The sequence below is a fragment of the Carcharodon carcharias genome, chromosome 22, assembly GCF_017639515.1.
Source record: "Carcharodon carcharias isolate sCarCar2 chromosome 22, sCarCar2.pri, whole genome shotgun sequence".
In the NCBI taxonomy this organism is placed as follows: domain Eukaryota; kingdom Metazoa; phylum Chordata; class Chondrichthyes; order Lamniformes; family Lamnidae; genus Carcharodon; species Carcharodon carcharias.
In genome coordinates, this window is record NC_054488.1 from 67,329,378 (window position 1) to 67,342,555 (window position 13,178).

General features: G+C 43.8%; 1 protein-coding gene across 4 annotated transcripts in view; it reads right to left on the reverse strand.

Moving 5' to 3' along the window:
• The window catches only part of rnf157 (ring finger protein 157), a 789,927-nt gene that overhangs the window by 761,226 nt on the left and 15,523 nt on the right, over nt 1-13,178 (reverse strand). For all 4 annotated transcript variants that reach the window (XM_041217436.1, XM_041217435.1, XM_041217438.1 and 1 more), the window contains exon 2: nt 4,155-4,273. In XM_041217436.1, coding sequence (XP_041073370.1) covers nt 4,155-4,273 — 119 coding nt within the window. The remainder of the gene's footprint in view (nt 1-4,154; nt 4,274-13,178) is intronic.

Genomic DNA, 13,178 nt, shown 5'->3' on the forward strand with positions numbered 1-13,178 from the left:
TATGTGGGGGAAAGATTTACTGGATTATGGGAGAGAGGAGGAGAGGGCCTAATTGCATAGCTCTTTCAAAGAGCTGCCAGAGACACCATGGACTAAAGGGCCTTCTCCTGCGCTATGAGATTTGGATTCTAAATCTCATTAGGGAGTCGGAAAGCATGAATTCAGTTTTTAAAACTTTTGACCATGAAACTGTTGGATTGTTGTAAAAACCCAAATGGTTCACAAATGTCCTTTAGGGAAGGAAATCTGCCATCTGTACCTGGTCTGGGCCACACATGATTCCAGACCACTTGCAATTTGGTGGCTCTTAATTGTCCTCCTGAAATGCTCACCCAGTTGGAAAACCCGTTAACAAACAACAAATGGTTCAGTGAGAAACTCCAACATCTCAGGGTAACGAGGGAATGGTAATAAATACCAACCTTGCTCACGTCCCAGGAATACATTTAAAATGATCTTATACACTGCTCTTCAGGACTGGCTGTTTGCGCCAAAGGTTTGCAGACCCTTGGCCATTTTTGGTGGACATAGAGTGTTAGTAATGGAGACATCACAGGACAATCCCATTGACAAGTTCACCCTAGTGGTTAGGGAGCCGGAGCGTTAGCTAATCTTTGCCCTTCTTACCCGAGGAACACTGAGGTTTAATGATTGGACTGGGTCAGATCAGAGTGAGATGGGCCGGAGATTGAGTCCAAAATCTGTGTTCAGTATCACATCAGGAGAGACCTGCTCGCTCACAATGGTATTCTTTCCCTACATTGAGTCAGTTTGTTATTTTTAACATCCATATTTGTGACCTCTGCGCACTTGTTATGAAATACTATTTGCCGGGATCTCAGCTTAGCGTTGTTACCAGGGTAACCACGTTGCCAGCCTACGGTCTACACACAGAATATCAAAGCCAGCTCCTTGGTAACCCACCTCACTCACTGTCTGCTTATCTCCGTGAGCTCTCACACACCAAATTAGCTGAACTAACAAGTCCCAGCATTTTCATTAGTATTATAATTCTCACTAACATCACATTTGAATGAACCTGAAAAGATCTGATGTTAAACAGAGAGCGCAGAATTCACTGGACATAAACACTTAAATAATTTAGCAGTATTAGATAACTCAGTTCTTTCAGGATTAGAGACACATTTCTGCAGAGGCTGTTGGTGAGAGGCTGTTGGTGAGAGTCATAGAAGTCTACAGCACAGAAAAAGGCCCTTCGGCCTATCGAGTCTGCGCAGGACAAACAAGTACCTAACTATTCTAATCCCACTTTCTAGCACTAGGCCCATAGCCCTGTATGTCATGGCATCGCAAGTGCACATCCAAATACTTCTTAAATGTTATGATGTTTCTGCCTCTACCACCCTTTTAGGCAGTGGTGAGTTGAGAGGGTGAGTGGTTGTTGGTGAGAGGTTGTCATAACAGTTATACAGAGAGTGAGTGACAGCTTTGGGCACAGCTATAATGATAGGAAACAAGGTTCACGGCAATGGAGCACTTCACACATAGAAACACCCGGAGAGAACTGGTGATCTGCTGAATCATACTGTGGACATCAGAATCAGTCAGTGTGTATGAGCCTCACACAACCCACAGGACAACCAGCACAACACTGGCACAGGACACACCGGCACAGAACACACTGGTACAACACTGGAACAGGTCAAACTGGCACAGGACAAACTGGAACTGGGTGGTGGAAGCAGATTTAATAGTAATTTCCAAAAGGAAATTGTATAAATATCTGAAAAGGAAAGAAAATACAGGGCTGTGGGGAAAGGGCAAGAGAGTGGGATTAAATAGATAGCTCTGTCAATGAGCTGGCACAGACACAATGGGCTGAATGGCCTCTGTCTCTGCTGTATCATTCTATGATTCCTAAGGACAATATATAATTTGTTACTTCACCTCAAGTTTCCTGCTAACATCCCCAGGATAGCAGTTTATCTAATCTAATCGCTGAACCCAGGTCAGTGATTGTAGAGAATCAGCTATCAGAGAATCAGGAAGTGACAATGACTGATGGGCCAGATGATGAATCACTGAACAGGGAAGAGCTCAAAGTGACAAGCCACCCAGTTACTGAGGTCAAAATGTCATTCTTTCATTATTGTTGAGGCATGTTCTATGATGAGAGGCTACATGGGGCTGATATTCTCTGGAGTTTAGAAGAATGTGAGGCAATCTCACTAAAACCTACAAAATTTTGAAGGGGATTGATGGGCCAGATGCTGAGAGATTGTTTCCACTGGTTGGGGAGTCTAAAACACGCGGGCACAGTCTTAAGATAAGGAACCAATCGTTTAGGACTGTGATGAGGTGAAATTCCTTCATTCAAAGGGTTGTAAATCTTTGGAATTCTCTACCCCAGAGGGTTGTGGATGCTCCATTGTTGAATTTATTTAAGGCTGAGATAGACAGAATGTTGGTTTCTCAGGAAATCAAAGGAAATGGGGTGCGGGCAGGAAAGTGGAGTTGAAGCCTAAGATTGGCCATGATCGTATTGAATGGCGGAGCAGGCTCGATGGGCTGAATGGTCTACTGCTCCTATTTCTTGAGTTTTTAGTTTATTATTCTCAAAGAAGGCTGAGTGAACTGACAGTGTGGGTGTGTTTGTACAGGTGTGGGTGTGTGTGTACAGGTGTGGGTGTATTTGTACAGATGTGGGTGTGTTTGTACCGGTGTGGGTGTATTTATACAGGTGTGGGTGTGTTTGTACTTGTGGGTGTGTTTGTACCAGTGTGGGTGTGTTTGTAGAGGTGTGGGTGTGTTTGTACCAGTGTGGGTGTGTTTGTGCCAGTGTGGGTGTGTTTGTACCAGTGTGGGTGTGTTTGTACCAGTGTGGGTGTGTTTGTACCAGTGTGGGTGTGTTTGTACCAGTGTGGGTGTGTTTGTACAGGTGAGAGTGTGTTTGTACAGGTGTGGATGCATTTGTACAGGTGTGGGTGTGTTTTACCGGTGTGGGTGTGTTTGTACAGGTGAGAGTGTGTTTGTACAGGTGTGGGGTGTTTGTACAGGTGTGGATGCATTTGTACAGGTGTGGGTGTGTTTTACCGGTGTGGATGTGTTTGTACAGGTGTGGGTGTGTTTGTACCTGTGTGGGTGTGTTTGTACAGGTGAGAGTGTGTTTGTACCAGTGTGGGTGTATTTGTACCTGTGTGGGTGTGTTTGTACCTGTGTGGGTGTGTTTGCACAGGTGAGAGTGTGTTTGTACCAGTGTGGGTGTGTTTTTACCGGTGTGGGTGTATTTGTACCAGTGTGGGTGTGTTTGTACCTGTGTGGGTGTGTTTGTACCGGTGTAGGTGTGTTTGTACCAGTGTGGGTGTGTTTGTACAGGTGAGAGTGTGTTTGTACCAGTGTGGGTGTGTTTGTACAGGTGTGGGTGTGTTTGTACCAGTGTGGGTGTGTTTGTACCAGTGTGGGTGTGTTTGTACCAGTGTGGGTGTGTTTTACCGGTGTGGGTGTGTTTGTACCGGTGTGGGTGTATTTGTACCTGTGTGGGTGTGTTTGTACAGGTGAGAGTGTGTTTGTACCAGTGTGGGTGTGTTTGTACCAGTGTGGGTGTGTTTGTACCTGTGTGGGTGTGTTTGTACCTGTGTGGGTGTGTTTGTACAGGTGAGAGTGTGTTTGTACCAGTGTGGGTGTGTTTGTACAGGTGTGGGTGTGTTTGTACCAGTGTGGGTGTGTTTGTACCTGTGTGGGTGTGTTTGTACCTGTGTGGGTGTGTTTGTACAGGTGAGAGTGTGTTTGTACCGGTGTGGGTGTGTTTGTACAGGTGTGGGTGTGTTTGTACCAGTGTGGGTGTGTTTGTACCAGTGTGGGTGTGTTTGTACCAGTGTGGGTGTGTTTGTACAGGTGTGGGTGTGTTTGTACAGGTGAGAGTGTGTTTGTACCGGTGTGGGTGTGTTTGTACCAGTGTGGGTGTGTTTGTACCGGTGTACCGGTGTGGGTGTGTTTGTACCAGTGTGGGTGTGTTTGTACCGGTGTGGGTGTGTTTGTACCAGTGTACCGGTGTGGGTGTGTTTGTACCAGTGTGGGTGTGTTTGTACCATTGTGGGTGTGTTTGTACCTGCAGTGTAGCTATGTTTGTACCTATGTGTCTGTACATACAGTGCACACACTACATACAGTACACGCATACATACAATACTTACAGCTACTGGGCGGATCCCCAGGAAATTCAGGTCGCTGTTCTCTCCAAATAAGTAACCTTCAGGATGAGTTGAGTCAAATGTTTCTCCTCCCATGATGAAATGACTGGCAAAGTAATTACCTGAATGAGATAGAGAACAGGGGGAAACAAAGTGAGGGTCATGTGGCAAACACACACCTCAGGGTGAGAAGAAAAGGTGCCCAGGTCCAGGGCTTTATTGGAAGACCTGGGTAAGGGTCAGTGTTTGTGTGATTGGGAGTGTCTTATGGTGTAATTGCACAGCCAGTTAAAGAGAAATTAATTTTAAGAATGCAATGTAACTAATTTCTGAGTCACAGCACAACACATGTCCTGGTTGTAGTGTGACTGCTCTCCCAGTCCCATTGGTTTTGCTTTAATAATGAGAGTGATACTGTCAGTGTTCACGAACATTGACTCACTGAGGCTGACAGCAACATTGGAAGTTCACACATGCACAACAACACAGTATTCTGTGCAGAAATCCAAAAGTTGCTGTAATGTTTCTACACTTTCCCTGAGATAGTCCTGATGGTACATTCCCAAGGTTGCATTCAATAGAATCGATGAGAACCTTCCACTGCAGAACAAAACCCTTTAAAATGTTACACCTTGTTAAGTGAGGTGTATCTGGGTTTTAAAAGTTTTAAAAATGTGTTGACTTCATAGTTACTAATAAACGCCTTTCTGGCCCTGAAAACCTGGGTTTATATTTGTGGAATGCCAAATTTCTCCAGAATGATAAAAAAAAAGTTTGAAAAAATATAGACATCTTTTGGAAGCTTTTTTTATCTTTATGTTACCTCTACAATAATCCAGTCATGATCATTGAGCCCACTATCTGAAAATTTAAATTAAAAGTTAAGGATAATCAACATTTTTAACTTCCCAATTTGCTGTGTAAAACACTTCAATGTGATTCGCTGTTTCCCCGCTTGCTGACATCACTTGCTGCTGGATACCTGGGGATCCTCTTGGTTTGGCAGCAATAACTTGTATTTAGCATAACAGAATATCCCAAGGCGCTTAAAGAGGTTTATAAAACAAAATATGACACCAAGCCACATAAGAAGGCATTAGATCAGGTGACCAAAAGTTCTGAGTAGGTGTTAAGGATTGCCTGAAAGGAGGAAAGTGAGGTAGAGAGGTGGAGAGATGCAGGGAGGAAATTCCAGAGCCTAGGGACCAGGCAACTGAAGACACGGCCGCCAGTGGTGAAGTGATTAAAATCAATGATTGAAATCAAGCGACATGAATTAGAGGAGTAGAGATATCTCAAAGGGTTGTGGGGCTTGAGGAGGTTACAAAGTTGGGTGATAAAGTCATGGAGGGATTTAAAAACAAGGAAGAGAATTTAAAAATGAAGTGCTTTTAACCAGGAGCCAGTACATGTCAGTGAGCACAGAGATGAGGGGTGAATGGCATGCGATGTGAGTCAGGACACAGGATGATCTCATGTTTACAGAGGGTAGAATGTGGAATGTGAGAGACCAGCCAGGAGAGCTTTGGAATAGTCAAGTCTAGAGGTAACAAAATCTTGAATAAGGGTTTCAGTGGCAGATGAGCTAAGACAGGGGTGGGGTCAGACAATGTTACAGAGGTGAAAGTAAGTGGTCTTAGTTTAGGGTGGAGTCAAACATAACACCCATGTGAATAAATCCATTACTAAGTCTAGGTTCATACTTCAGCAACTGGCTTAGGACCAGAAAACATGGCATGAGAATGGATGCTTTTTAATATTTTTGAGGAATATTGTGTTATTCTGTCGGGAAGGTTGTGTGTCAGTATAAATGATTTAATTAAACTTGGGGAAGGTTACTAGAGACAGGTTGTCTGGAAGGTTTAAGACATGAAAGGATAGAGATGTAAGGCTTGTGGATTTGTAATGAGTTATAATGGGGTGTTTGAGGTACAAGTAAATAGGCTGGATCTAACAATTGCATTTTTAGATAAGTTGAGAGTTCATTTGAATATCAAAGGGAAGTCAAAGGTGACAAGAAACGTTTCTGCATATCACAGGAGTTCCATGGGTAAACAGAAGAGGGTATATTACATTTCATTGACCCGAAAGCAGAGATAAAATAGAAACGTGAAAGATTTGATATCTGGAAGGGTCTGAGTTTCAAAGAGGTCTGAGAACAATGGAACCTGAGGTGAAAGGAGGGAAAGGTATTTTTGAGTTACTTTGGAGAGCTTAGCGGTTGGCTGTTGGCTGTGTGAGGAATATCTCCTGGAAACAGCTCTAGGCTGGGAGAAGATGCAGTTTGAATCAGTCGCCCAGTCAAGCCAGAAAAGTCTTAGACTGCAAAAAGCAGTCTTGTTCTGAAGTCTTAGATTTCCACAGTAGAATGGAAGAGAGGTTAAGAGGTCATGTGGTTTGCCTTTGATGAAGCTACAGCAGTTTCCCTTGAGTAATATTACTGGATATTTATAGTTAAACATCTACAATGGCGTGTTGCCTGGAAGGTGTTTACTTGTGGGTTTGACCAAGTAGGGAGTCTTTTGGGGGAATGTTTTGTAAGACTAAGTTTAATTGTGTAACTGTAATCTTCTGTGCTTAAGTTTTCTTTTCTTCTAGTTAATAAAACTTTTACCTTTAATTTTTAAAATCCCAAAAGTGTTACTGGACTTCTTGCTGCCAAAATTAGAATGCTTTCTTCTTGTTTTCAGAATACAAAAAAAGGGGATGGTCTGTAGGCTAAGATTTTGTTTCAGACGTAATAAGTAATCTGAATTACCTTTGTGAAAGAAAATGGTGAAGGCAGGTTAAAAAGTGTCAGATATGATTATACACCATTGTTCTCCAAATCCAAACTTTATAACCAGTGGAAAAATGAGTAAATATGTGGATACGGGTCATAGCTTTACCCAAGAGAAAACAAGTTATAGTCTTGGCATTGTCACCTCCTGATGTCAAATCAGCAGCAAAGTATTTTTGTGAACTGGATGCCCATCAGTTGGATACACGATCAAGGTTTGGATATTCTATTAAGTTTCATGGATAGAGTTTATAAGAAAGATGATCTGTTAAATGCCGATGAGACATGGTCAGATTTTGGAAAATTTGGGAAGACAGATAGTTATCCCAGAGAGGAATCTTAGTTTCCAATCTTGACTTGTAGGCAACCATCTTCTGCTACCATTGTTATGACCACAGCCGATGTTAATTGTTGAGTAAACCAAATCCCAGAGGGAAACTTGGCCTACAGACCATCCCCTTTTTTTGTATTCTGAAAACAAGAAGAAAACATGGACGTTAATAGACTATATCAAAGATTGCAGAAATTCCTTGTTCAGTGTTCACTTTCAAATTGGACTGTGCTGAAGTGTCGCATGTGGACGGGCTCCTGGTCTTAACTGGAGTTTAGATTCTCAGATTGATAATGGCTCCAGGCAATAGGAGTTTTGAGAGAAAAGAGCAAAAGTTACATGGACAATTTGCTCATCCCTCTTGTCATGGATTAAAAATCCTACTAAGGGATACAGGAGTGGTTGATGATGAGGACACAAAGCTCATTGAAGAGATTACCCTGAGACCAGTGTTCTGTCGAGTCATATAACTAGGGCAGTAGAGAGGGCTTTAAACTAAATAGTTGGGGGGGGAGGATCATGTGAGAGAGCACGTGGTAAATTAAAGGGAAAGGACAAAGCAAGAGAGAAAGGTAGTAATAAGGGAATGATAATCAGAGCATGGCAGGAAGAGACAGAGTGTACAAACTCAAGAGTGCACCAGCAAATAAAGCCAAAGTTTGCAAAAACAGTAAAAAGACAGAACTAAAGGCTTTGCATCTGAATGCACATAGCATTCATAATGGATGAATTTCAGCTCACATAGAAATAAATACGCATGATCTGATAGTTGTTACTGAGATGTGGCTGCAAGGTGACCATGGCTGGGACCTAAACATTCAAGGATACATGACATTTCAGAAGAACAGGAAGCTAGGAAGGGTAACTCTGTTAATTAAGGATGAAATTAGTGCAATAGAGAGAGATGATCTTAGTTCTAAAGATCAAAATGCAGTTTCAGGTTGAGTAGAGATAAGAAATAGCAAAGGTAGGAAGTCACTTGTGGTAGTGGTTTATAGGCCCCCTAACAGTAACCACATGGTAGGGTGGGGTACACAGGAAGAACAACAGGGGCCTGTGTGAAAGAACAGTTAGCCTAACATCTGTTATAGGGAAAATGCTAGAATCCATTATTAAGGAGGAACATTTAGAAAATTTCAATGCAATCAGGCAGAGTCAACATGGTTTTGTGAAAGGAAAATCATATTTGACTAATTTATTAGAATTCTTTGAGGAAGTAACAAGCAACATGGATAAAGGGGAACCTGTAGATGTGGTGTACTTGGATTTCCAAAAGGCATTCAATAAGGTGCCACATGAAAGGTTACTTCACAAAATAAAAGCTCATGGTGTAGGAGGTAACATATTAGCATGGATAGAGTATTGGTTAGCTAACAGGAAGCAGGGAGTAGGAATAAATGGGTCATTTTCAGGTTGGCAAACTAAAACTAGTGGAGAACCACAGGGATTAGTGCTGGGATCTCAACTATTTACAAGCTATATCAATGACTTGGATGAAGGGACTGAAGGTATGGTCACTAAATTTGCTGATGACACAAAGATAGGTAGGAAAGTAAGTTGTCAAGAGGAGGTAGAGAGTCTGCAAAGAGGTTAATATTGATAGGTTAAGTGAATAGGCAAAATGTGGCAGATGGAATATAATGTGGAAAAATGTGAACTTGTTCACTTTGTCAGGAAGAATAGAAAAGCAGCAAATTATTTAAATAGAGAGAGAGAGATTGCAGAACTCTGAAGCACAGAGGGATGTGGGTGTCCTGGTACATGAACCACAAAAGGTTAATATGCAGGAACAGCAAATGATTAGGAAGGCAAATGGAATGTTGGTATTTAATGCAATAGGAATCAAGTATAAAAGGAGGGATGTTTTGCTACAGTTCTACAGGCATTAGTGAGACCACATCTGGAATACTCTGTGCAGTTTTGGTTTCCTTGACAGAATCATCCCAGATTTACAGTAAGTCCGGTAGCGGGCAGGTAAAATGTTAGACCATAAGACATAGGAGCAGAAATTAGGCCATTCGGCCCATCGAGTCTGCTCCGCCATTCAATCATGGCTGATAAGTTTCTCAACCCCATTCTCCCACCTTCTCCCTGTAACCTTTGATCCCCTTACCAATCAAGAACCTATCTATCTCGGTCTTAAATACACTCAATGACCTGGCCTCCACAGCCTTCTGTGGCAATGAATTCCATAGATTCACCACTCTCTGGCTAAAGAAGTTTCTCCTCATCTCTGTTCTAAAAGGTCTTCCCTTTACTCTGAGGCTGTGTCCTCGGGTCCTAGTCTCTCCCACTAACGGAAACATCTTCCCCACGTCCACTCTATCTAGGTGAGGGGGAGTGGGTCCCATTTCCCTCTCATTCCTTCCAGCCCTGTCTGTGAGGGTTGAGCTGAGCTGTGGAGGGAGAGGAATGTTCTGTTAGACTGGGGCCTGTTCCTGACCCTGAGCTTTAATGCAGCCTCTGTGACTAGGCCCAATTCAAGGCCTAATTTCAAAGCCCCTCAAGAGGGGCTGTGCATTGTCTGAACTCCCCAATAAGGCCTGTGTTTTAGGCCATGAATGTGATGGTGAAACAAAATGTGCAGCAGCCACTTGAATTCATTTGATTTGAGGCTGTGATTGTGCGTTTTCTTGCTGTCTCTCTCTCTCTCACTCTCTCCTGTCTTTCTACTTCGATTGTGAGTTCTCAGGGAGGGAAGGAGAGAGAAAGGGGAGAGGGAGGGAAACAGGGAGACACAGGGGCAGGGAGGGAAGAGACGACGATCTGGGGGTCTCCGGCGTGCAGTCACTGCCCAGCTCCCAGCCTCTGGAGAAAAGACCCTCACTCCCAGCCTCCCAGAAGGTTAGATTTGTGAAAAGAAACTGTGTCACTGAGGGCCAATCTGTGCCAGTTTGTTTAAATATATTTCCCTGCCTTGCCTTTTTCATCAATTCTCAACCCTAAAATACTTTGACCCGACTGTGAGCACGTTGCAGTGTGTGGGATCTTTCTGTGCGCAAATACCAAACAGGGTTTCCTAAGTGACCAGCAGGGAGCACACTTTGAAAATTAATTCAGCGACTGGTGAAGCAGGTGGGAGGGCCTGAAGTGAAACTTGTTCACGTGAGGCTGTTTCCCCGAATAACGCTGCTGTTTTAGACACTGCGATGAATTGAGGCTTTAATGAAATGTGCGGGAACCATTTTGAATTGAGTTTATTGAGGCCCTGACTGTGGTTTTCTCTCTCTCTCTCTCTCTCTCTCTCTGTTTGCCTCTCCATATTCTGGCATGTGAGAAACAGAGAGAGGGGGAGAGAGAGAGAGAGCTGGGAAAGAGGATATATTGAGGGAAATAGTGGTCGGGGGTGTGGTCCAGTGTTTCTGAAAGGGGAAGAGACAGGATTTGGGGTTTCTGCAGTGTGGCCATGGTGGGGATGTTTGTGGGATCCTGCTGTGCAGTGCAATTGTCAACATTGATGTATTGACTTTCCAATGTTTCTGAGGTCCTGGAATTGATTTTCTCAATGTGACGCTGTGTAAAGGCTTGTATTTTTTTATATTGTTTATTTATTGTTATGTTTACGGTGTTGAAGGGAAGGTGATCAATTGGACAGGAGCAGAGGAGAGATGGAGGGGGAGTTGAATGACACTCACTCATTTCTCTGAAGCTTTCCAAAGTTTTGCAAAACAATCAGACCCCCCACCCCCTCCCAAGTTTTGAAGAGGGAGATTAGCCTTTTCTGGGTCCGGGGGAAGTATAACTGGGTCACATCACCTTGAACATGGGATCTTGCTGTGCCGATCTGGCCTGCAGCCTGTCCTGCACAGCAGCCGTGGCTACACTCTCTGAATTCGGTTTACTGATGGGCTGAGTGAGGATTGCTCCCATTTCCGCCCCCCCACCCGCCACAGCCCCCATTTCTCTCAGTAAATCATTGATAAATATAAAACATGGCCACAGGGAATCATTATATAAAAAGGGAAGGCAGGAACTTTTCAGAGCACAATTAAAAAGGCCAGAACTTGGACCCGGGTCTAATTCACCAAGAACACAGAGACTGTGTCTGAAAGCAAGCGATGTAAGGGTTAAATATAAAGGCCCGGCAGCCAATTTAATTCACTTCACTGATCTCTGTTGTAAAATTCTCAGTCTCTTCTCTCTTCCTCAGTCTCTCCATCTTTCTCCCTCAATAAGAGAGATGGGTGAAGAGAGAGAGAGAGAGAGAGAGGGGGGGCGGGGGGAGTGAGTGAGGGGAAACAGAGGGGTAGAGATAGTAAAACAGAGAAGGGGGGTGGGGGTGAATAATCTCAGGATCTGGTGGTCTCCGATGAGTAGACTCTGCCCAGCTCCCAGTCTTATCCTTCTAGAAAGGCCAAATTGCAAAAATTAATCCAGGGACAGTGAAGCAAGTGACTAACTAACAATGAGTTTATTTTAAAAATTCATTCATTCACTGAAAAGCACTCAGATTTTCTGAGGTTCCAAAAGGAGGTCTTCACTGTCTTAGTCTCTCTCCACCATCCTCCCCCTCTCTCTGTAAATATAATATGTATGGAAAAAATACACCCAGATGGGACATATAAGGGACGAGTGGTTTGGGGTTTCGAAGAGAGACTTGGAGATCGGGATGTTAGGGTGGACTTTCCCACAGCAGGAAAAGTCATCCTGAAGGTTTTCTTAGCTCTCTTAGCCACATATTCATGGGAATGTAAGTCGATTGATATAAAAGCTACATTTTTGCAGGGTGAAAGTTTTCAGAGGAGTGCGTTTGAAAGCTCATTATAACTTGTTGGCTGAGCGCCCAGACAGCAATAATAATAGGTGGATACCTGTTCCCCAGAGGAAACAGTGTTTGATTGACAGCTCAGGCTTCCCATCTCGGTGGTCAATTTCCCAATGTTTATTTACACAATGTTAAGTGGTTTCAAGGGTTTGTGGTCTTTGAGAGTTCAAAACTGGACGATTGACACTTTTATTAGTTTGTACTTCTTCAATAGGAGAAACTTCTCACAATGACTTTTTTCTCCGCAAGGTTTTTTTACACATTACAGGACAGGGTTCATTGATTCTACAAAGTCTCGTGGGTCAATGTGGAAGGAAGTGCCATAGTTTGGCCTAGGGGGCATGAGGGGACATAGGGGATGGATGGGGGTGTAACTGGGCATAGGGGATGGATGGGGGTGTAACTGGGCATAGGGGATGGATGGGGGTGTAACTGGGCATAGGGGATGGATGGGGGTGTAACTGGGCATAGGGGATGGATGGGGGTGTAACTGGGCATAGGGGATGGATGGGGGTGTATCTGGGCATAGGGGATGGATGGGGGTGTAACTGGGCATAGGGGATGGATGGGGTGTAACTGGGCATAGGGGATGGATGGGGGTGTAACTGGGCATAGGAGATGGATGGGGGTGTAACTGGGCATAGGGGATGGATGGGGGTGTAACTGGGCATAGGGGATGGATGGGGGTGTAACTGGGCATAGGGAGCATACTTTTTGAAAGGTCCCTTCATACAGACTCAGGTTCACAACTCCTGTAAGAAGCCAAAGCCCACCTAGCCTGACTTCATGAAAATTATGGAGGAGTAGGAAATACGCAATGGTGTAGTGGTATTGTCACTGGGCAGGTAATCCAGACACCCAGGGTAATTCCCTGGGAACCTGGGTTCGAATCTGTCACAGCAGATGGTGGAATTTGAATTCAATAAAAATGTGGAATTAAAAATCTAATGATGACCATGAAACCATTACTGATTGTTATAAAAACCCATCTGGTTCACTGAAGCCCTTTAGGGAAGGAAATCCATCATCCTTACCTGGTCTGGCCTACATGTGACAATGTGGTTGACTCTTAAATGCCCTCTGAAGTGGCCTAGTAAACTATTCAGATGTTACAAAAAAGGAAAAACCGGACAGACCACCCGGCATCGACCG